This window comes from Vigna umbellata, chromosome 1 (genome assembly GCF_029865625.1).
Source record: "Vigna umbellata cultivar VRB3 chromosome 1, Vumbellata_1.0, whole genome shotgun sequence".
Taxonomy (NCBI): domain Eukaryota; kingdom Viridiplantae; phylum Streptophyta; class Magnoliopsida; order Fabales; family Fabaceae; genus Vigna; species Vigna umbellata.
This window is the reverse complement of record NC_142165.1, coordinates 48,594,909-48,614,731: the sequence shown is the minus strand read 5'-3', so window position 1 is coordinate 48,614,731 and position 19,823 is coordinate 48,594,909. Positions and strand designations below refer to the sequence as shown.

At 35.1% G+C, this 19,823-nt stretch overlaps 1 protein-coding gene across 1 annotated transcript in view; it reads left to right on the top strand.

Moving 5' to 3' along the window:
- DEK1 (calpain-type cysteine protease family) overlaps positions 1-19,584 on the top strand; it is a 32,368-nt gene extending 12,784 nt beyond the window's left edge. Inside the window, exons 5-32 of the mRNA XM_088103537.1 lie at positions 608-743; positions 994-1,124; positions 1,246-1,360; positions 1,470-2,478; positions 2,653-2,763; positions 4,934-4,992; positions 5,265-5,427; positions 8,417-8,690; positions 8,810-8,960; positions 9,068-9,179; positions 9,275-9,440; positions 9,536-9,606; positions 9,726-9,817; positions 9,943-10,105; positions 10,232-10,303; positions 12,388-12,765; positions 12,847-12,962; positions 13,048-13,345; positions 14,506-14,825; positions 15,264-15,615; positions 15,801-16,121; positions 16,193-16,297; positions 16,383-16,511; positions 17,113-17,493; positions 17,999-18,136; positions 18,267-18,503; positions 18,596-19,010; positions 19,085-19,584. Of these exons, the coding sequence (XP_087959663.1) occupies positions 608-743; positions 994-1,124; positions 1,246-1,360; positions 1,470-2,478; positions 2,653-2,763; positions 4,934-4,992; positions 5,265-5,427; positions 8,417-8,690; positions 8,810-8,960; positions 9,068-9,179; positions 9,275-9,440; positions 9,536-9,606; positions 9,726-9,817; positions 9,943-10,105; positions 10,232-10,303; positions 12,388-12,765; positions 12,847-12,962; positions 13,048-13,345; positions 14,506-14,825; positions 15,264-15,615; positions 15,801-16,121; positions 16,193-16,297; positions 16,383-16,511; positions 17,113-17,493; positions 17,999-18,136; positions 18,267-18,503; positions 18,596-18,901 (5,906 nt within the window). The 3' untranslated portion in view covers positions 18,902-19,010; positions 19,085-19,584. The remainder of the gene's footprint in view (positions 1-607; positions 744-993; positions 1,125-1,245; positions 1,361-1,469; positions 2,479-2,652; positions 2,764-4,933; positions 4,993-5,264; positions 5,428-8,416; positions 8,691-8,809; positions 8,961-9,067; positions 9,180-9,274; positions 9,441-9,535; positions 9,607-9,725; positions 9,818-9,942; positions 10,106-10,231; positions 10,304-12,387; positions 12,766-12,846; positions 12,963-13,047; positions 13,346-14,505; positions 14,826-15,263; positions 15,616-15,800; positions 16,122-16,192; positions 16,298-16,382; positions 16,512-17,112; positions 17,494-17,998; positions 18,137-18,266; positions 18,504-18,595; positions 19,011-19,084) is intronic.
- The last annotated feature ends 239 nt before the right edge of the window (positions 19,585-19,823 follow it).

Sequence of the window (19,823 nt, the reverse complement as noted above, 5' to 3'; positions counted from 1 at the left end):
AAGGCTGTGGTGGTGGAGGGAGCAACACCCTTTTTCTTTTAGCATGTAAATATTTATTACTAAAGTTCTTTTCTACCACTTATTATTTTGAATCATTGGGCCTTCTCATGCTAAACTTTTGGGCCAATATTAATTTTAACTTTTTTTTTATGTGAAGTATAAACTATAATCAATTAAAATTATAATAAAAGAATAATAATATTAAAAAAAAATTTAAGAATATATAATATGATAAACTAATAATTATAATACTGTAAAAAAATTTATTTATAACATTATAAATATTAAATTATTATATTATTTATAAATATTTGAAAATATTTTTATATGAAGTAAACTCTTATGAGTTTACGAAGCTCGCATGAGTTTACGTAAACTATCGAGTTTGACAATCTTGATGATAAAAAATTCTCGCACAACACTAATTTTTAGTTTGGTATCATTCATTGTATTACAACTCCAGTAGATGGCGGTATTATAATTGTATTAGGTGATATTCCTTTATATTGAAGATGATTTCGCCAAGTATGTATAACGGCTTTTGGCTTGATTCTATTTGTTTTGATTTTTATTATTTGAATATTCTTATTAGCATTATTCATTGTAGGGAATGGCTTGGATGTGGATGAGTATGTGCGAAGGGCATACAAGTTTGCTTATTCAGATTGTATTGAAGTAGGTCCTGTGGCATGTTTACCCGAACCCCCAGACCCTAACGAGTTGTATCCTCGGCAATCTAGAAGGTATGTTCGTGTTCTTGTTCTAATTGTTGACTTCTAATTGTTGACTATCGCAGTGGACACAAACAGTTGTAGCGTCTAATTACGTTGGCAGACACCTATTTTTCTCTTATTTTCGTACAACTTTAATGCTCTTATGTTACGTTGGCTGAATAATGAATCTCTAATTTTGCTTCTGAAATACTTTTCTTTATATAGTGATATTTCATTAAGTTTTCTTCGAAGTTCATATTGTTTTTGTTTGTCATTGTAGGGCTTCCCATCTTGTACTGCTCTATCTTGGCTCACTATTTGTTTTGCTAGTATACTCCATCCTGTATGGTCTAACAGCTAAAGAGGAAAATTGGCTTGGAGCAATTACATCAGTTGCTGTTATTATTCTTGGTGATTTAATTAGCCACTTTTGTTATCATAATATTTTTAGTAGTCAACAGAAAATTCTTGTGCACTTTTCAGCTTTGTTTATTTGATTTGCTGTTTTTTTTATGCACTTCTTGAACTGTAGACTGGAATTTGGGAGCTTGCCTGTATGGTTTTCAACTTCTTGACAGTCGTGTTGCAGCACTGTTTATTGCTGGAACATCTCGCGTGTTTCTTATCTGTTTTGGAGTACAGTATTGGTTAGTTTTTTTTTTTTTTTTTTTTTTTTTTCTTTTGAATGAGACTTTTTCCTCTCTACAACTGCATGTACTATTGGTTTGTTGACTTATCTCTGCTTTGCTCTCACAGGTATTTAGGGCACTGTATCAGCTATGCTGTTATGGCAACTGTACTACTGGGAGCGGCTGTTACTCGCCATTTGTCTGCCACAAACCCATTGGCTGCAAGGAGAGATGCTTTACAAAGCACTGTAGTTCGCTTGAGAGAAGGATTTCGTAAAAAGGAGCACAACAGTTCATCTAGCTTTTCTGAGGGCTGTGGCTCAAGTATGAAACGGAGTAGTAGTGTTGAAGCCAGTAATCTTGGTAATGTAATTGAAACTGGCAGAGCTATGGCTGCAGTTGATGGAAGCAATTGGAATAATGTCTTGTCTCAAGCTGCTAGTTTTCCAGATGGAATCAATAGTGATAAAAGTATAGATAGTGGAAGGTCAAGTTTAGCATTACATAGCAGCTCTTGTCGCTCAGCTGTTCCTGAACCGGAAGTTGGAATATCATCTGATGATAGAAATTTGGATCACAACAATTCTTTGGTGGTTTGTTCTAGTAGTGGTCTTGATAGTCAGGGGAACGACTCTAGTGCATCAAACTCTGCAAATCAGCAAACACTGGATTTGAATTTGGCTCTTGCTTTCCAAGAAAGGTTGAATGACCCTAGGATTGCAACTATGCTTAAAAGAAGGGCAAGACATGGTGATCGAGAACTTAGTAGTTTATTACAAGATAAAGGACTGGATCCAAATTTTGCTATGATGTTAAAAGAGAAAAGTTTAGAATTAGATCCAACTATCTTGGCATTGTTGCAAAGAAGTAGCATGGATGCAGATAGAGATCATAATGAAAATACTGATAATGCCAGTGTTGACAATGCCATACCTAATCAAATTTCATTATCTGAAGAGCTGAGGCTACACGGGCTTGAAAAGTGGCTTCAGTTGTGCAGACTTGTATTGCATCACATTACGGGTACTCCAGAACGAGCATGGGTTCTGTTTAGTTTTATTTTCATACTTGAAACCATCATTGTTGGCATATTTCGTCCAAAAACAATCAAAATTATCAATGCAACGCACCAGCAGGTGAGTCCCGAGTCACTCTCCCCACTATATCTGCTTTGTTTTGGGCGGCTGTGATACACTTCTATTTCTAGAAGTCTGTTATTTGTTGTGTGATTGCGGGGTTGCAATTGTTTAATTCTAATTGTCAATGTTACAATGCTCATCTTCATAATTCTGAACATTCATTGCTTGTAGTTTGAGTTTGGGTTGGCGGTGCTCCTGTTGTCTCCTGTCATATGTTCAATCATGGCTTTCCTTCGATCACTCACGGCAGAAGAAATGTCCATGACATCAAAACCGAGGAAGGTACTGTATTTTCTACTCTTTGGATCAATAAGGCAAACTTTGTTTACTGAAAGTAATATTTGCTATGTCTACTTGACTTATTGGTGTAAATTTGTTCTTCGTGATAAAATAAGTACATATGTTGCTTTATATTGTTTTTGGTTTTGGTGCTGACAGATGTAGTCTTCTAAGGTTTATAGTCTTATGCCGCACATATAATATTAGCCTTACTTGAGAGGACTAACGTTTACGGTTGCTATAATGAAACCAATTTCTTGGCCGTATATTTTCTTGGAGTAGGATATTTTGGAAGCTCATTGGAACAGTTGTAAGGTGCTATTTTTCTGTACTGGGTTAGTCTTTCTGTGATGGGCTGAGCTTGGTAGTCTATAATCCAATTGTGTTTGAAAACCTGAAATCTCTTAAATGTTGATTGTTTCTGTCTCTTTGAATCATTTGACTCCTCCAGTCAGAATTAATCCCATGTCTAGGATGCGACCCTTAACTACTATAACTATACTCTCAGTTCACTTTGGTGTGATGATGGCTGAAGCTATTTATTTTTAAACCCTTAATTTGTGCTTATGCTGAGTCTATGCGAAGTCTCTTGATTGTTTGACTTGTCATTCTTTTTCTCTTCCTTTTTAGCTTCACATAATTGCTATGAAATAAGTAAACATTGAATTATTAATAATATGACTATTAAATAACTATTTAAATTCTTAAATTTTGTTGGTGGTGATGTCGTGCAATTTGTGTCCTCACAATTTCCCATCTTTCATCCCTCATACTAAGCAAGACATTGATTTTGACAACCCTGCATCTTGGTTTCTACTTGGACTTAAATTACAGTTCACATGTATTTGCCGAACCTGTCAGAGCTTTGTGGTCAGACTACTCATGAAGATTGATGTTTCTTTGATTCTCCCCATCGATCCCAATAACTTCCTATCTTTTGTTAAATCAGGATGGTATACCATCCAGTGTTATCAATGTCGGATAATGAAAAATATCTGCAACCCCAAAAATCCTTTATAAAAATATATTGGAAGACATAATGGGTTACAGAAGAAGCATTATGGACAAAGAAAAATACGTTATATACACAGACAATTTAAAGAAAATGCTGAAATATAGCTGTAATGAAAAAATAATGAAAGACAATCATAATTAATAATAATATCATGTCTAGAAATTCAAATAACAATAAAATCAAAAACAAGAATTTCAGGTTCAAGACTTAAAATAGCAACAAAATATAAGATACATGTCCTGAATTTCTAATTATCTGACTCTTCTTTGATCCCAATATGGTTATCTTCAATATTATCCAATGGGGCATATCTCTCCCTCTCTTCCCCTTCATAGAAACTCTTGTCAAAGTTAAGTAAATTGAAAGAAAAAGAAGAGGACCCACAATCAGTGTTGGGACTGTGACTGTGTGATGATGGCGGCACTGCACACCAATGTAAGGAAGGAGGCTGCTGGGTGGGGCGCCTTAGGCTAAAATTCTGTTGTAACTTTTGACATTTTGGGTTTGGGCCTGGTAGTATAGCTGAACCCTCTATAGAGAAAGCACTTGGGTTGACACAGTACTGTAACCTGTCAGGAAAATTAAATGAGAAGAGAGACAATCAGGGTTTTTAGTGCTTCGGGTCAGGTTGTGCGAGAGGCTTGTCCTTCTTCGTTTTGCATGGGAGTATGATGCTGGTTCACAATTTCTTCTGTGGCTTCTCCAAGCTTGCACTCTGAGACGCCCAAATGTGGCTTCCATAAGATGCCACACGAAATCTGATTCACCACCATTGGAAGGTCTGCTAAAGAAATCCACCATGGTGCTGCCGTGGCCGATTTTGATAATACTGATATATTAATTGAGATTGAAAAATCAAACAACCCTACAAGTAAAACAGTGATTTTGGCATCCTTTATTAGACGGGTTGCTATAACCCATGGTACCGATTTGCTTTGGAGTGCTTTTAACTCTATCATTGTAATGTTAGCTAGAACTAAGGATTTTATTATCCCTCTTGTTTGCTCTTTGAGTCCAGTAATTGTTATGTTTGGCCTGGGTATATATCTGTTGTTGCTTATTTTGTTAAGTGTTACATTTGTTTCACTTCATGCCTATTAAATAACTAGTAACAAATTCTCTCTCTCTCTCTCTCTCTCTCCCATTCACTATCTTCAGTATGGTTTTATTGCTTGGCTACTCAGCACTTGTGTTGGATTGTTGCTCTCCTTTTTAAGGTAAGCCACCAAACCCTACTATTGCCGTAAGTTGTTCGTACTTTTAAAAATATTGAGACATTAACGATTAAAAATTTGATTGTCATGATTGTAATTAAGACATTAACATTTTATTTATTTAAGGATTAAAAAATTAAAAATGGTTAAAATCAGGCCATCATCTAATTAGGTTATTTTATATGAATGGTCTTTTTCTTTCTATCACCGTAACTGTTTTTCTGCTTATGTTTTTGTTTACATTTTATTAAAGACTAATAATTTAATTTATGCAGCAAGTCATCTGTTCTCCTTGGTATATCTTTGACTGTGCCACTAATGGTGGCATGCCTTTCTGTTGCCATTCCCATATGGATTTGTAATGGGTACCAATTTTGGGTTCCCCATGTAAATTGTACCGGAAGTGCTGGAAATGACCGAATGCCTCAAACAAAGAAGGTTAAATCTAATGCCTTTCCTATTTACTATTCGGGGGTGTCTGTAGCTTCTTTATCTGTAACAAGTGGTTTCTACATATAATACATGGCATATAGTAACAATAATCGTTGAAAGCCATTGTTACTTGCTAGAATGTGATTGGAATTACAAATATTATGCCTCAGGATGGGTGAAATCGTAAATGATTTGTTGAACAAATAGCCTGTCACAATCCACTAGAACATTTAATGTTTGGTTTCTGAACTGCAATATTATTTCCTTTTTGGTAAATCTTTTTGTCCTTTTTATGTGCAAACTAATTCATGATATTTGGTAGAGGAAAGATGGTATAGCAACAATGTATTTTCTCAAATAGAACTTAGTGGAGCTAAACACTATCATAAATACTGTAGCACTTTTCTGCAGCGTAAATTTCTAGTAATATTGCTTTTTTGTTTGTCTGTTAATATTCGAACTTGCTCTTTCTTATTTCCAATATTCTTGTGCTGACTCAATTTTCCAGTTGTTCTCGTATTGTGTCTGCAACTTTTCAGCACCCTTGAATTGTTCTCATTTATAAAGGGGTTGACATATTTTTCATCTGTTTAATTTTATCAAGGTTAGAGGCTTTGCGAGCATTGGCTTGAGGGAAGTCTTAGAATGAGCCAAAATATCTTCAGTTTATCTTGGATAATCATGTAGAATCAGTTAGTTAGTCCTCTAATTGAGAAAGTAATATTAGGAGAAGCATCTATTTCATCTTTTTTTGTTACATTCTCAGGGTTGAATCAGTTAGTTAGTCGTCTAATTGAGAAAGTAATATTAGGAGAAGCATCTATTTTATCTTGGATTATCATCTAGAATCAGTTAGTTAGTCCTCTAATTGAGAAAGGAATATTAGGAGAAGCATCTATTTCATCTTTTTTTGTTACATTCTCAGGGTTGAAAGTATATTTTTATTAGTGAACTTGGGCTTTCACCAATATTAAAGTTCTAATGTAATTAGATGCCTGTACTTTTGTATTTTACGCACCTAATATCCAATCTAATTTTGTACTACTCAATACTCATTAATATTCCATTGTTACTTATCCTCAATCGGTATACTGCTTTTTCTCCTTTAATACTTATTTTATCCAAAGTGGAACATAGCAGTTGGCCCCAAAATGCTTAAGTGGATAGAAGGGTTGCTAGTTTAGAATTTTTTTTTTTGTAGTTTTGTAATTGTTGGAAGCCTCCAATTTACAATATATAAGTGGGTGCAAATCTCACCTTATAAGCTGGTTTTGTGAGATAGAGTTATGAATAAAGTGCACTTCCTTAGTATCAGAATTATGGATTAAAGCCTATCCTAGCGAAATTTGTTGTTAGTTGGGTTATTGTTTCACCCCGTTATTGGACTAACCACTAATACTTAGTCCCACATGTATTTTGAAGTTGGAAGTCCCACATTGACAGATTAATTTATAATATATAAGAGTGTTTTTGGAATTGAGTTAATCCTAAAGTATACTTCTTAATAGTAATATATACTTATAATTGTGAAAAATAATAAAAATTACTCAAAATTAATCACATTTATAGCTTACAATGAAAAGACAGGTACCTTAAAGAATACTAATGAATACAAACAAAAGTGAAGCACAAGCTTCCTAGATGGAAATCATTTTTAGGACCTGTTTGGGGAGTTTCTCCATAAGGACTTCTATAGGAAAAGAAATAGGAAGAAAAATTGAAATTGACTTCACGATGAGCTAATATTAGCTTATGCACAAACTAATTTGCGTAAGTTCTCTTGTATAACTTCTCTACATTTTTATTTTTAACTGGAGAAATTCATCTTCTAAATTCAAGACATCTTTAAAATTTTCACGCTAATTGAAGTAGTGGATTTCGTTTACAGAAATTGAATCCCCAAAAGTAAGTCACTTTTAAACCTGCTACACCAATCTGCACTTCTAGGCAGCTCTTGTAATGGGAAGGCGCTTCTCTGCACTTCTATCCTGCTATAGTGGCACTATAGTATTTTGAATCCTATCCAACATCCTCATCAGTGTCAACCTAAAGATACCTGATATGAACTTATAAATATTTCTATTTTTATATGTGAAAAAGTGATATTAAGAGGGACCAGAAGGTGACATTCAATTATTTTCTGGGGCAGGGGCAGTGTTGGTCATAAAATATTACACATCTTAAAAAGTAATGAAATTGAAATTCTGAAACAATGAACTGAAAGAAGCTGCCTTTGTTTGGTTATCTAATGACAAGTGGAATGGAATTGAACTTGAGATGGTACATAATCGAATGAAGCTACCATTCCATTGTTTGTATATATTTGAACAAAAAAACTGCTGCTTTCATTTCATTTATCTGAAATTAGAGGGGAGGAAACGAAGGGCATTAGTTGGAATGGAATGGATTGCATCTATTTGGTTCCATTAAGTTTTAAAGAATTCAGATATTGGAGCTTACTTTGATTTATTGTTTATTATATTTCATTTCATCTTATTTTGAACATTCCAAAGATTGTACCATAGTATTGTTCCATTCTGCTGCACTCCCCTTCCACCCCTTTGGACCCATACATCATAAAAAGAATGAAGCGGAATCTATCTAATCTCTTAGAGATCCTTAAAGCAATCACAGACTGTGCCCCAATAGAAGACTTGAAAACAATGCTGAACATTTTGTCTTAAATGTTTCTGTGTCATCATCTTGTCTGAAACAGCAGTTGTAACATTTCTATGTTGATGTATTTTCTTGTGCTAATTATATAACAGTTTTTATGTTTGAGTGACTTTTTTCATACAATCTTATTATGACTTCATCCAATGTTTCCTGGGTGCTAATTTACAAAGAAGTACATATTTTAGTTTACCATATTCTGGATATGGGAGATTTTAATTCACGAATTTGTTGCATAGGTGGTGTGTAGGGCACGTGTTTCTCTTTTTCTGTCAAGTTTAATGGCTTTTCAATGCATAAGCTTGTCTTGTTCTTATTACAGGGTATTATTCTTATTATCTCTATGTCAGTATTTGTTGGATCTGTACTGGCTTTGGGAGCAATAGTTTCTGCGAAGCCTTTAGACGATTTAAGATACAAGGGGTTGAATGGTGATCCAAAAGTTTTGGGCTCCCCTTACACATCATATGTTTTTCTCGGCTGGGCAATGGCATCTGTAATTGGTTTAGTTGTTACTAGTGTGCTACCAATAATTTCATGGTTTGCAACGTATCGGTTCTCCCTTTCCTCTGCTATCTTTATTGGGCTTTTTGCAGGTATTTTATCTGTTTTTACAAATCACTCCATACTCTACACCTAATGTGCGATGATGACAACTGCTTCTGTTATTGGTGGTATCTAATTATTTATTTCTATAACCTTTTTCTTGCTGCAGTTATCCTCGTAGCATTTTGTGGAGTTTCTTATTTAGAAGTTATCAAAACCAGGGATGAACATGTTCCAACAAATGGTGATTTTTTAGCCGCTTTACTTCCTTTAGTCTGCATTCCAGCAGTGCTGTCACTTTGCTGTGGATTACTTAAGTGGTAGGCAAAACTTTCTTGTATTTGTCAATTTTTCTTTATGATAAATCGATATAGTTGTTATTTTGTTGTTTGACAGATGTCTGATTTTTTAAAATCTCTATTTTCAGGAAGGATGATGATTGGAAACTTTCTCGTGGTGTATATATCTTTGTTATAATTGGTCTTTTGCTTCTGCTTGGTGCTATTTCAGCTTTGATAGTTGTTGTCAAGCCATGGACTGTAAGTGCAATTCAATTTTGTGTTGAATTTAATGTCTTTTTAACTGGACCTTTCCCAAGGTCAAACTTCTTTGGCTGAAACTCTTTGTACCGCAGATTGGGGTAGCATTTCTTTTGATTCTTCTCCTTATGGTGTTAGCAATTGGGGCCATTCACCACTGGGCATCAAACAATTTTTATTTAAGCCGGACACAGATGGTCTTTGTTTGCTTCCTTGCTTTTCTGTTGGCTTTGGCAGCATTTCTTGTTGGATGGTTTGAAGGTGGTGGTGAAGTCCATTATATTGGCATTGATATGCATAACTTATTAGACATTGGGTGATCTGTTAACATTCTCCTTTTTGCATTCTTTTTTCAGGTAAACCATTTGTTGGAGCATCAGTTGGTTATTTTTCTTTTCTTTTTCTTCTTGCTGGGCGGTCATTGACTGTAAGTTACTCTAGTTTTCAATCTTATAATATCCACCTGTTGAATCGCTAATGCTTTACAGCTTCATTGTTGTTTTTCTCAGAGGTTAATTTTTTGTGCTTTTTTTCCATATTCCCTAGGTTCTTCTTTCCAATCCCATTGTTGTATATTCTCCTCGAGTTTTGCCAGTATATGTGTATGATGCTCACGCGGATTGTGGAAAGAATGTCAGGTTTATCACCACACTCTAAACATGATTCAATTATTTTTAATTATGTCAATTAATGTTTTCTTTGAGTGTATATGTTATCTAATTTATTACTTAATGTATCTACTGCTTTTATCTTCTATGTACAGTGTGTCCTTTCTCATGCTATATGGAATTGCCCTGGCAACTGAAGGCTGGGGGGTTGTTGCGAGTTTAAAGATTTATCCGCCCTTTGCTGGTGCGGCTGTATCAGCAATTACGTTAGTCGTTTCATTTGGGTTTGCTGTATCTCGTCCTTGCCTAACTCTTAAGGTTTGTGATCTCATTGCAATCATTACTAAATTTTTAAACTACTTAAAAATTAGATGAATGGATTCACAAGAATAAAGTGTGCCAACTTTGTTCGACTTGAAGTTTTAACCTTTTTATAATGTACAGATGATGGAGGATGCCGTACATTTTCTTGGTAAAGAAACTGTTATTCAAGCAATTGCTAGATCGGCTACAAAGGTGAGTCCATTTACAGATAAGATTACGTGGCCCTATTGTGCTAATATGTTTATTTTATTCTTGTGCTCCTAGCTTTGTTTGGAGTAGTAGGCATTCTAATGTTCGCGATAGCTATTATATGCCTGTGCATATAGCTAAAACATTTAATCCTTTACAGAAACAATTAATGTTAACATTTAGTTTACTTCTCTGAAGTTAAATACTTTTGCTAACGTGATGAGAAATTTTTATACTGATGATAGACGTGTGATGTGAGTATATTTATTTTGATAGTATTTTATATACATCATCATTCTGATGTAAAAGACCTACATCTCCATTGGCTAGAGATAGTGCCGACAAAATGTAGTATTTAAGTGGGGTAGAGTTAGATTCTATGGAATATTGTAAAACTAGGTATATGATTAATCTTGCTTGTGTCCTAAGGTAATATATTTATAATGAAGAATGATAAAAGTATATATGACAACCAAACATAAATATGGTAAATAGAAGATATTGTTAAAAACAATATCAACAATATGACTAATATCAACAATATGACTAATATCAAACAATATCAAAAGTCAATTTTTTCCTAATTAACATAAAACACTATATTTAACACTCCCACTCAAGCTAGTGCATATAAATCGTATGTACTAAGCTTGTTACAAATATAATCAATTCTCGGTCCTCTTGAAGACTTAGTAAAAATATCTGCTAATTGCTCATTTGAGTTGACAAACTCGGTCTTGATATCTCCAAATACAATCTTTTCTCGAGTGAAATGACAGTCAATCTCAATGTATTTGGTCCTTTCCTGAAAGACAAGATCAGAACCGATATGAAGAGTTGCTTGATTGTCACATATAAGTGTCATTTGAGTGACATCTCGAAATAAACAAGTTCACAAGTATCTGAGGCCATAGGTCTAGATTATGCTTCTGCACTAGATCTTGCCACAACACTTTGTAAGGTTGAGTTAGGCCAATAGAAGATATACCTGTGCGTGCAACAGAAGCAGTGGAGCTAGAGTTCTGATGGTCTTCATACCGTTTGATAAATTCATTGAAAAGAGCAAATTGGCCTGCACTATAAGAAGAGGCAGCGGAAGAAGCCATGGAGAGAGAAAAACCCTAAAAAACCAAGTCTAGATCCTGAAAGAGAAGGAGGCCACTTTAACACAATTAATTGCTGCCCAGATTAAACAATCCTATTGAGGAAAGAGTGTGCCTATTTCTGAATTTGATTCCTCCCATTACATAAACAAAGAAAATCAGAGAAGAAGGTAGAAATAAGAGAGAGATGGAGATGCCACGATATAGAAAATTGATGAGTGAATGAAGATTCGCCTCAAAAATCTTAATCTTTGATAAGAATCAGTGTTCTGTGACAAGAACCAAGAGAATCCTCTTTTAATGAATTCAAAATTTAATATCAAAAGCTTTAGGCTCTAGATATCTTATTGAATATTGTAAAACTAGGTATATGATTAATCTCCCTTGTATCTAAAACACACAAAGTGAAGATTGATACAAGTATATATGACAACAAAACATAAATATGGTAAATAGAAGATATTGTTAAAAACAATATTAACAATATCTACCAATTTCAAACAATATCAAAAGTCTACGTTTCCCTAATTAATATAAAATGCAATATATCTAACAGACTCAATACTCAATCATCTTACAAGCATGTTGTGTAGGACTAAGTTATTTTCAAAACCCAACATTCCTAAGGTGATAATCCATTAAAAGGATCAAATGTCATTATCCACACACCTAGATCAGTAATGTTGGGTGTGAGGGAGTGTAACAGGAAAATACATGTGAGTGGGGTGCAAACTTCAAATTTACATGTCTGGTTTTGTGAGGTTTATTTAGGTTTCGAAACTCTTAGTTTTTGGATTTTTAATGCTTGTTTATAATATTTGTTTTATATTCAGCATTATCTTTGAAAAAAGCAATTCCTGGAATAATTTTCTCTTTATTTTATATCCTCTTATTAGTTTCTTTAATCTGTCAATGTTATTGTTGGAAAAGAACTCTCCCAATTGCCAATGTAATTGAACTGGAAATTAATGATATTCATTGCAGACCAGAAATGCATTATCTGGAACCTACTCCGCACCACAGAGGTCGGCTAGTTCTGCTGCACTTTTGATTGGAGATCCCACCATTATGCGTGATAGGGCAGGGAATTTTGTTCTTCCCAGAGCTGATGTGATGAAATTGAGAGACCGCTTGAGAAATGAAGAGTTAGTTGCGGGTTCGTTCTTCAGTAGACTAAGATATCAAAGGACATTTCGCCATGAGCCAACAAGTGATGTGGATTATAGAAGAGTAATGTGTGCTCATGCTCGAATTCTGGCACTAGAAGAGGCCATTGATACGGAGTGGGTGTACATGTGGGACAAATTTGGAGGTTATTTGCTTTTGTTACTTGGTTTAACATCTAAGGCAGAACAAGCACAGGTAATGGATTTCTAGTTTTGCATATGGTTAGGTGATATCTAGTTTTTTTCTGTAACACTGTTAATCCTTTTTCTTTGGTAGGATGAGGTTCGTTTGAGACTCTTTCTTGACAGCATTGGATTTTCTGATTTAAGTGCTAAGAAAATAAAGAAGTGGATGCCAGAAGATCGTAGGCAATTTGAAATCATTCAGGAGAGGTACTTTCCTGAATATCTGATTAATAAACTTAAAGTAACTTTACCGAGTCTTTTCCATCTAAATGTTTTGCGATGAATTTTCTAGTTACATAAGAGAAAAGGAGATGGAAGAGGAAGTCTTCATGCAGAGACGTGAAGAGGAGGGGAGAGGAAAAGAAAGGAGGAAGGCTCTACTTGAAAAAGAGGAACGAAAATGGAAGGAGATAGAAGCTTCTTTGCTCTCCTCCATTCCTAATGCTAGCAGCAGGGAGGCTGCTGCCATGGCAGCTGCAGTACGTGCAGTTGGAGGTGATTCTGTTCTAGATGATTCTTTTGCTCGGGAGAGGGTTTCAAGCATTGCTCGTAGAATTCGTGCTTCACAGTTGTCTCGGCGTGCCCTTCAGGTTCATTAATTGTCTTTTATATTAATTTTGAATTGTGGTTAATTTGATGGAATAATCATCCTCTTTTTCTTTATCTGTGGCGTAATTAATAATGGAGTGGTCTCTGTTCCCATTTTCGGCTTTCAAGATTTAGCATATGATTGTGGTCGAAAATGTTTTCTGAATGTGAATATTTTATTTTATTTTGAACTGATATTTAGCCATCTTTTTTTTTAAAATATAATAGTGCTTTATATCCTTAAAAGTAGTAAAACAATTTTAAATTTTTTTAAATCAATATTATATTTAAAAAGCTAAATGTTAAAACTGTTGTTATTTTATTGAAATAATTTTTTAAGCAAACCAATGTCATTGGATAAACATAAAATATTATTGATAATCATAAAACTTATTAATTCAAATATATATTCTTTGTTAAAAGAAAGATATTAAGTACGAAATATATGTATTCGATTCAGATCCTGGTATATTCTGTGTACATTGGTACAAGGATGAAAGTCTCCTAAACAGTTTCAAGAATGTCTAATCTCCCAGACCAAGCATAATTTCATAGTATATTCTACACAACCTTCCCTGATTTACTATCTCCTCTCAGTAAACCCACATGTACACCCCTCATACTCTGGTGCCAGGTTGCCAGTTAGTTTTCTGTTTCCCTCCCAAAACTGATTTCCGTACATTGCACCGTTTACCTCATTAAATGTACCTTTGGTGATCTTGAGCTTTGTGCTGCATTCTTATTATTTTCCTAAGTATTCTGTTCCATTGCATATTCATTCCATTCCCAGCAGCTCATTCAGCTAACTGCATTTTCTTTTTAATAATAATCTATGTTCAAAATTTCTGCAAGTGCACACCTTTATCTCTGAACGGTGGATGATTCACTGGAAAAGATGATGAAAAATAATTTAATTAGAATCACTGATGGTATAAATAAATGTGTTTACAATTGTCTTCAAATCACAGGGTGCCATGTTGTTTTATGTTACTTTTTGTAATATTTACTAAGTCATATTTAAGGTGATTTTTAATTGATGCACAGTTTATAAGTCTTTACACGTTATATGGTAATTATACTCATTTTTTTATTGGTGTTTATAAAACTATACTTTACCTCCGGAGATTACTTTAGTGACAGTGAATTTATGGTATCTATGCAGACAGGAATGACCGGTGCCATATGTGTTCTTGATGATGAGCCAACAGCCAGTGGCAGGCATTGTGGCCCGATTGATTCCAGTCTATGTCAAAGTCAAAAAGTTAGCTTTTCTATTGCCTTGATGATACAACCTGAATCTGGTCCAATTTGTCTATTGGGTACTGAGTTTCAGAAGAAGATATGCTGGGAAATTCTCGTGGCTGGATCTGAACAAGGTATTGAGGCTGGACAAGTTGGGCTTAGATTGATTACTAAAGGTGATAGGCAAACCACTGTTGCAAAGGAGTGGAGTATCAGTGCAACAAGTATTGCAGATGGAAGGTTTGGTCTTTCTCTTTATTTTTATGAATGTGTAATATGCTGTCTTCTGAAATTCAGGTTAACGAGTTAGAGAGTCTTTGTAATTTTAGTGTCTGTTGAAGTAGTTTAATAACATTTTTGTATTCTTGAAAATATTATCGAAGAAAAAAAATTCAAATCTCTGCCAGCTATCTTCCTTGAAATGCACGGGGTTGGATTTATCTTTAAATACAGTTAGGATCTACTTTTGTTTTAGGCCAGATTAAATTTGCAATTATGAACAAAATTTATACCGCCAAAATATTTTGGAACACAGGACTTTAATGCAATATATATATATATATATATATGTATGTATAATATGCGTATTTTTTTTTCATTTGGATAGTTCTCTCTAGTCCATGTGTTTTCATCAAAAAATTATGGCAGGTTCTAACATCGGTGGTAAATATATTGCAGGTGGCATATTGTAACCATGACAATTGATGCCAATTTAGGTGAAGCAACCTGTTATTTAGATGGTGGATTTGATGGATACCAGAATGGATTGCCATTGTGTGTGGGTAGCAGCATTTGGGAAGAGGGGACAGAAGTGTGGGTTGGTGTTAGACCGCCAACAGATATTGATGCATTTGGTAGATCAGACAGCGAGGGGGTTGAATCTAAAATGCATATCATGGATGCATTTCTCTGGGGAAGGTGCTTAACTGATGATGAGGTTTCGTCTCTCTATACTTCCTTGGCTTCAGCTGACTTTGGTGCACTTGATTTCCCTGAAGATAATTGGCAGTGGGCTGATTCACCTTCCAGGGTATGCTGGTTCTTCCTTTCTGTCAGTCCCTTCCTGTATGAAAAAAGATGTAATTCAAATTCTAAAAGCAATACACACACACACACACACACACACTGAGTAAGCTGTTAGCACTGCCAAGTTCTCTACCATGTGGAATATAAATAGTATACTTTGGCTAATCTTATTAACACATCTTTGCCTAGGTTGATGGTTGGGACAGTGATCCTGCCGATGTAGATTTGTATGACAGAGATGATGTAGATTGGGATGGGCAATATTCTAGTGGGAGGAAAAGAAGGTCAGAACGTGATGGCATGGTGGTGGATATTGATTCCTTTTCAAGGAAGTATAGGAAACCTAGAATAGAAACACAAGAAGAGATTATTCAGCGGATGCTTTCTGTAGAATTAGCCATCAAAGAAGCTCTCTATGCTAGAGGAGAGACACAATTTACTGATCAGGAATTTCCTCCCAATGATCACTCATTGTTTGTGGACCCTTCAAACCCCCCTGGAAAGTTACAGGTATTTTTCTATATTAATTTATATCTTTTAGTATGCTATATTCCCCACTGTAAAATGTTTCATATATACAGGTTGTTTCCGAGTGGTTGAGGCCAAATGAAATTGCCAGACAAAACCATTTTGACCGTCGTCAGTGCCTATTTTCAGGAGCTCCAAATCCTTCAGATGTTTGTCAGGTCTCATGTTTTACTTTGGAAATAAATGTTTGTATTGACAGTATTTAGGCTTTTCTATGTATTAATTTTTATGTATATTGAACAGGGTCGTTTAGGTGATTGTTGGTTCTTGAGCGCTGTTGCTGTTCTCACAGAGGTTTCACGTATATCAGAGGTAATCATCACTCCAGATTACAACGAGGAGGGAATTTACACTGTTCGCTTCTGTGTTCAGGTAATAAGCATATAAAAATAGTTGGATTTCACCAGATTTGAATCAGTTTCTTTTTATTATCTCTTTTTCACTCTGTATCTGGATAACTAATGTTTGCCAATAAATTGCAATTGTTATGATGTCTTGAAGCCTTAGATAGTAATCAATTGGTTGCTACCTTCTAATTCTCAGAGAGGTTATTAATGTGATTGGTAAAAATCTTCTAATTCTTATGTTGACATTCAAAAATGGTAATGAAAGTTGAAGAATTCTTTTGATTTTCTTGGTTTAGCTGTTTTTCCTAAACAAATTATGTTTTTGTGGAGCAGGCTTTAGCTAAACTTATGATGGGTAGGAGGTGGGAGATTATTCTGTTGATAAATTGTTTTCTAGATAAAAAGATAATTAAAAAATTCAGGAGATAATTTGTCAGTTATATCTCCACCTGATTCTGAAAACTAAACTAGTTTTTTTCTAAATTTTTATTTCTTGTCACTTATAAAATTCATATAGAATCTCTGTTCACTTCTAGAAGAGTTCAAATTGGATTTTGTTGGGATATGTTGTTATTTCCTTAATTTGGCATCTTAGTTATTTGCATATTTTGGTTTATGGTATCTAGGGTGAGTGGATTCCGGTTGTTGTTGATGATTGGATTCCTTGTGAATTACCGGGTAAACCTGCATTTGCTACGAGTAAAAAGGGTTATGAACTTTGGGTCTCTATATTGGAGAAGGCATATGCAAAGTTGCATGGCTCTTACGAAGCACTAGAAGGTGGGCTTGTTCAGGATGCTCTGGTGGATCTCACTGGGGGTGCAGGGGAGGAAATTGACATGAGGAGTGGTGAAGCCCAGATTGACCTTGCAAGTGGCAGATTGTGGTCTCAACTATTGCGCTTCAAGCAAGAAGGTTTTCTCTTAGGCGCAGGAAGTCCATCAGGTTCTGATGTGCACATCTCTTCTAGTGGCATTGTGCAAGGACATGCATACTCAATACTGCAGGTAATGGGTTATATTTATTATATTCACAGTCCATTTATAATCCTTCAGTTAGTAACTAAGTAAGCTTTTGAGAGCATTGAACATTGACATTGTTGTTAAATAGTGGTGCCATTGCAGAATGGAGTGATAGATTATTTCTCAATTGCCATAGGCAATATATGAAGGTGGGCTGCTATTTTGGCACACCACAGGCCACGATGGCATGTGCATATAGTGAAATTTGCTTTCTTCCACACTCGTCCCTGACATGAAAAAAAGTCTTTTATGATTGATTAGTCAGGAGTTTGATCTTGGCTCTCCTTATTCTTCTATTTCCCTTCAAAAGTTGAATTTCTGCACGAAGTAGAGCAGACCTGTGTATTATTCATGCTTTAAGATCAGAAGGTTCTTGTGTTGAGAGTTTTATTTTATACATTCATGATTCCTGTGCCAACACCCAAAACTCAATCCTCTTGGTCCTTAGTCCTAATGATTTTTAACGATCTCTGCTGTCTTACAATTTTAGGTAAGGGAAGTGGATGGTCATAAACTTGTTCAAATCCGAAATCCATGGGCCAATGAAGTTGAGTGGAATGGTCCGTGGTCTGACTCGTCGCCTGAATGGTCGGATAGGATAAAACACAAGCTGAAGCATGTTCCTCAGGTAGTTCTTTATGTTTTTCTGTTGTGAATCAGTCTATGCTTTGACTCTATGACATTTCTTCCTCTTTATGATTGAGCAGACTGTTTGTTCTACCATGTAATCATTTTATTTTTATTCATTTTTTGGACAGTCAAAAGATGGTATATTTTGGATGTCATGGCAAGATTTTCAGATTCATTTTCGATCAATATATATTTGTCGTATCTATCCGTCTGAGATGCGTCATTCTGTTCATGGCCAATGGCGTGGTTATAGTGCTGGTGGGTGTCAGGATTATGATACGTGGAATCAAAATCCACAGTTCAGACTGACTGCAACTGGGCAAGATGCATCATTTCCAATTCATGTATTCATAACCTTAACTCAGGTACTATTAATATTTGCATATCTATTAATGCATTTGTTGAAAACAACTCTTCCCTTGAATTTCCTTAAAACTTAATTTCATCTTATTTACAGGGAGTAGGATTTTCAAGAACAACAGCTGGTTTTAGAAATTATCAATCAAGCCATGATTCACTGATGTTCTACATTGGAATGAGAATTCTCAAAACTCGTGGCAGACGTGCTGCTTTCAATATATACCTACATGAATCCGTTGGTGGGACAGACTATGTTAATTCTCGAGAAATATCATGTGAAATGGTTTTGGAACCTGAGCCAAAGGGATACACTATAGTTCCTACTACAATACACCCCGGAGAAGAAGCACCGTTTGTGCTTTCTGTTTTCACCAAAGCATCAATAACTTTGGAAGCTTTGTAGTGCCTAGGGATAGGTTACATGTTTTATTATGTTCTCTTGATTAGTTTCTCTGGTTGGCTTCTCGGGACTATGTACATGCACTACTGGGAGCCCTGGTTGGAACTATTGGGTAATTTTCTTTCTCTACAACAATTTTTTTTTGTTCATGTATGTCATCTAACATTAGTGATTACGTTTTCGCAGCCTGGGACGAGGTAATTCTACAAGGTTGGAGTTTCTTATACACAACCTCACATCATGAAGATACTATTCCTGGTGAGAATTCCATGGCATCTGTCCTAGACAAGGATAGGGTATAGTTGCGCATAAACAGTCTTTGAATCTGATGATTCTGCCGTCTTCAACTATGCTTCTGCCAGCTTTGAAGAGGGTTCTCGGGGTGTTTATTGTGTACATAAAAAAGTGGTACTATAGGGGTATACTTGTAACCATTTAATCAAAGTTGGAAAAGAAATAGCTGAAAATACGTAGGAAATTACTAACACCTGGTTCAAATGGAGGTAAGGAGAGTGTGGAGAGGTATAGTAGTAACAACCATTTAGTGACTGTAAATTCAGTTGCCCTTTTGATAATTGCAGAAAATTGTACAAACATTAACAATTACCAAGTCCTATTTATTGACATTTGGGAAAAATTTTGTACAAATATTTTTCTAATCTAATTTTATTTCAAAATTTATGCAACACTCGTGTAATTTGTCTCCTTTTGTTAGTCTTGCAAATAATTTAGAAACATGAAGGTGGAGTGATTGAACGCATCAATGTTTTGTATTGCTAAATGTTCTTGTGCTTAATCTTTTGTATCTGGCTCACAAAAACGAAACAAGTCCACCAGTTTCACCCTTACCTTTTTCTGAATGAAATGGGTCGAAATTCAGTCTTTTTAAAGACAAATTCTCAGTAGGGAGGAAGATGATATGAAC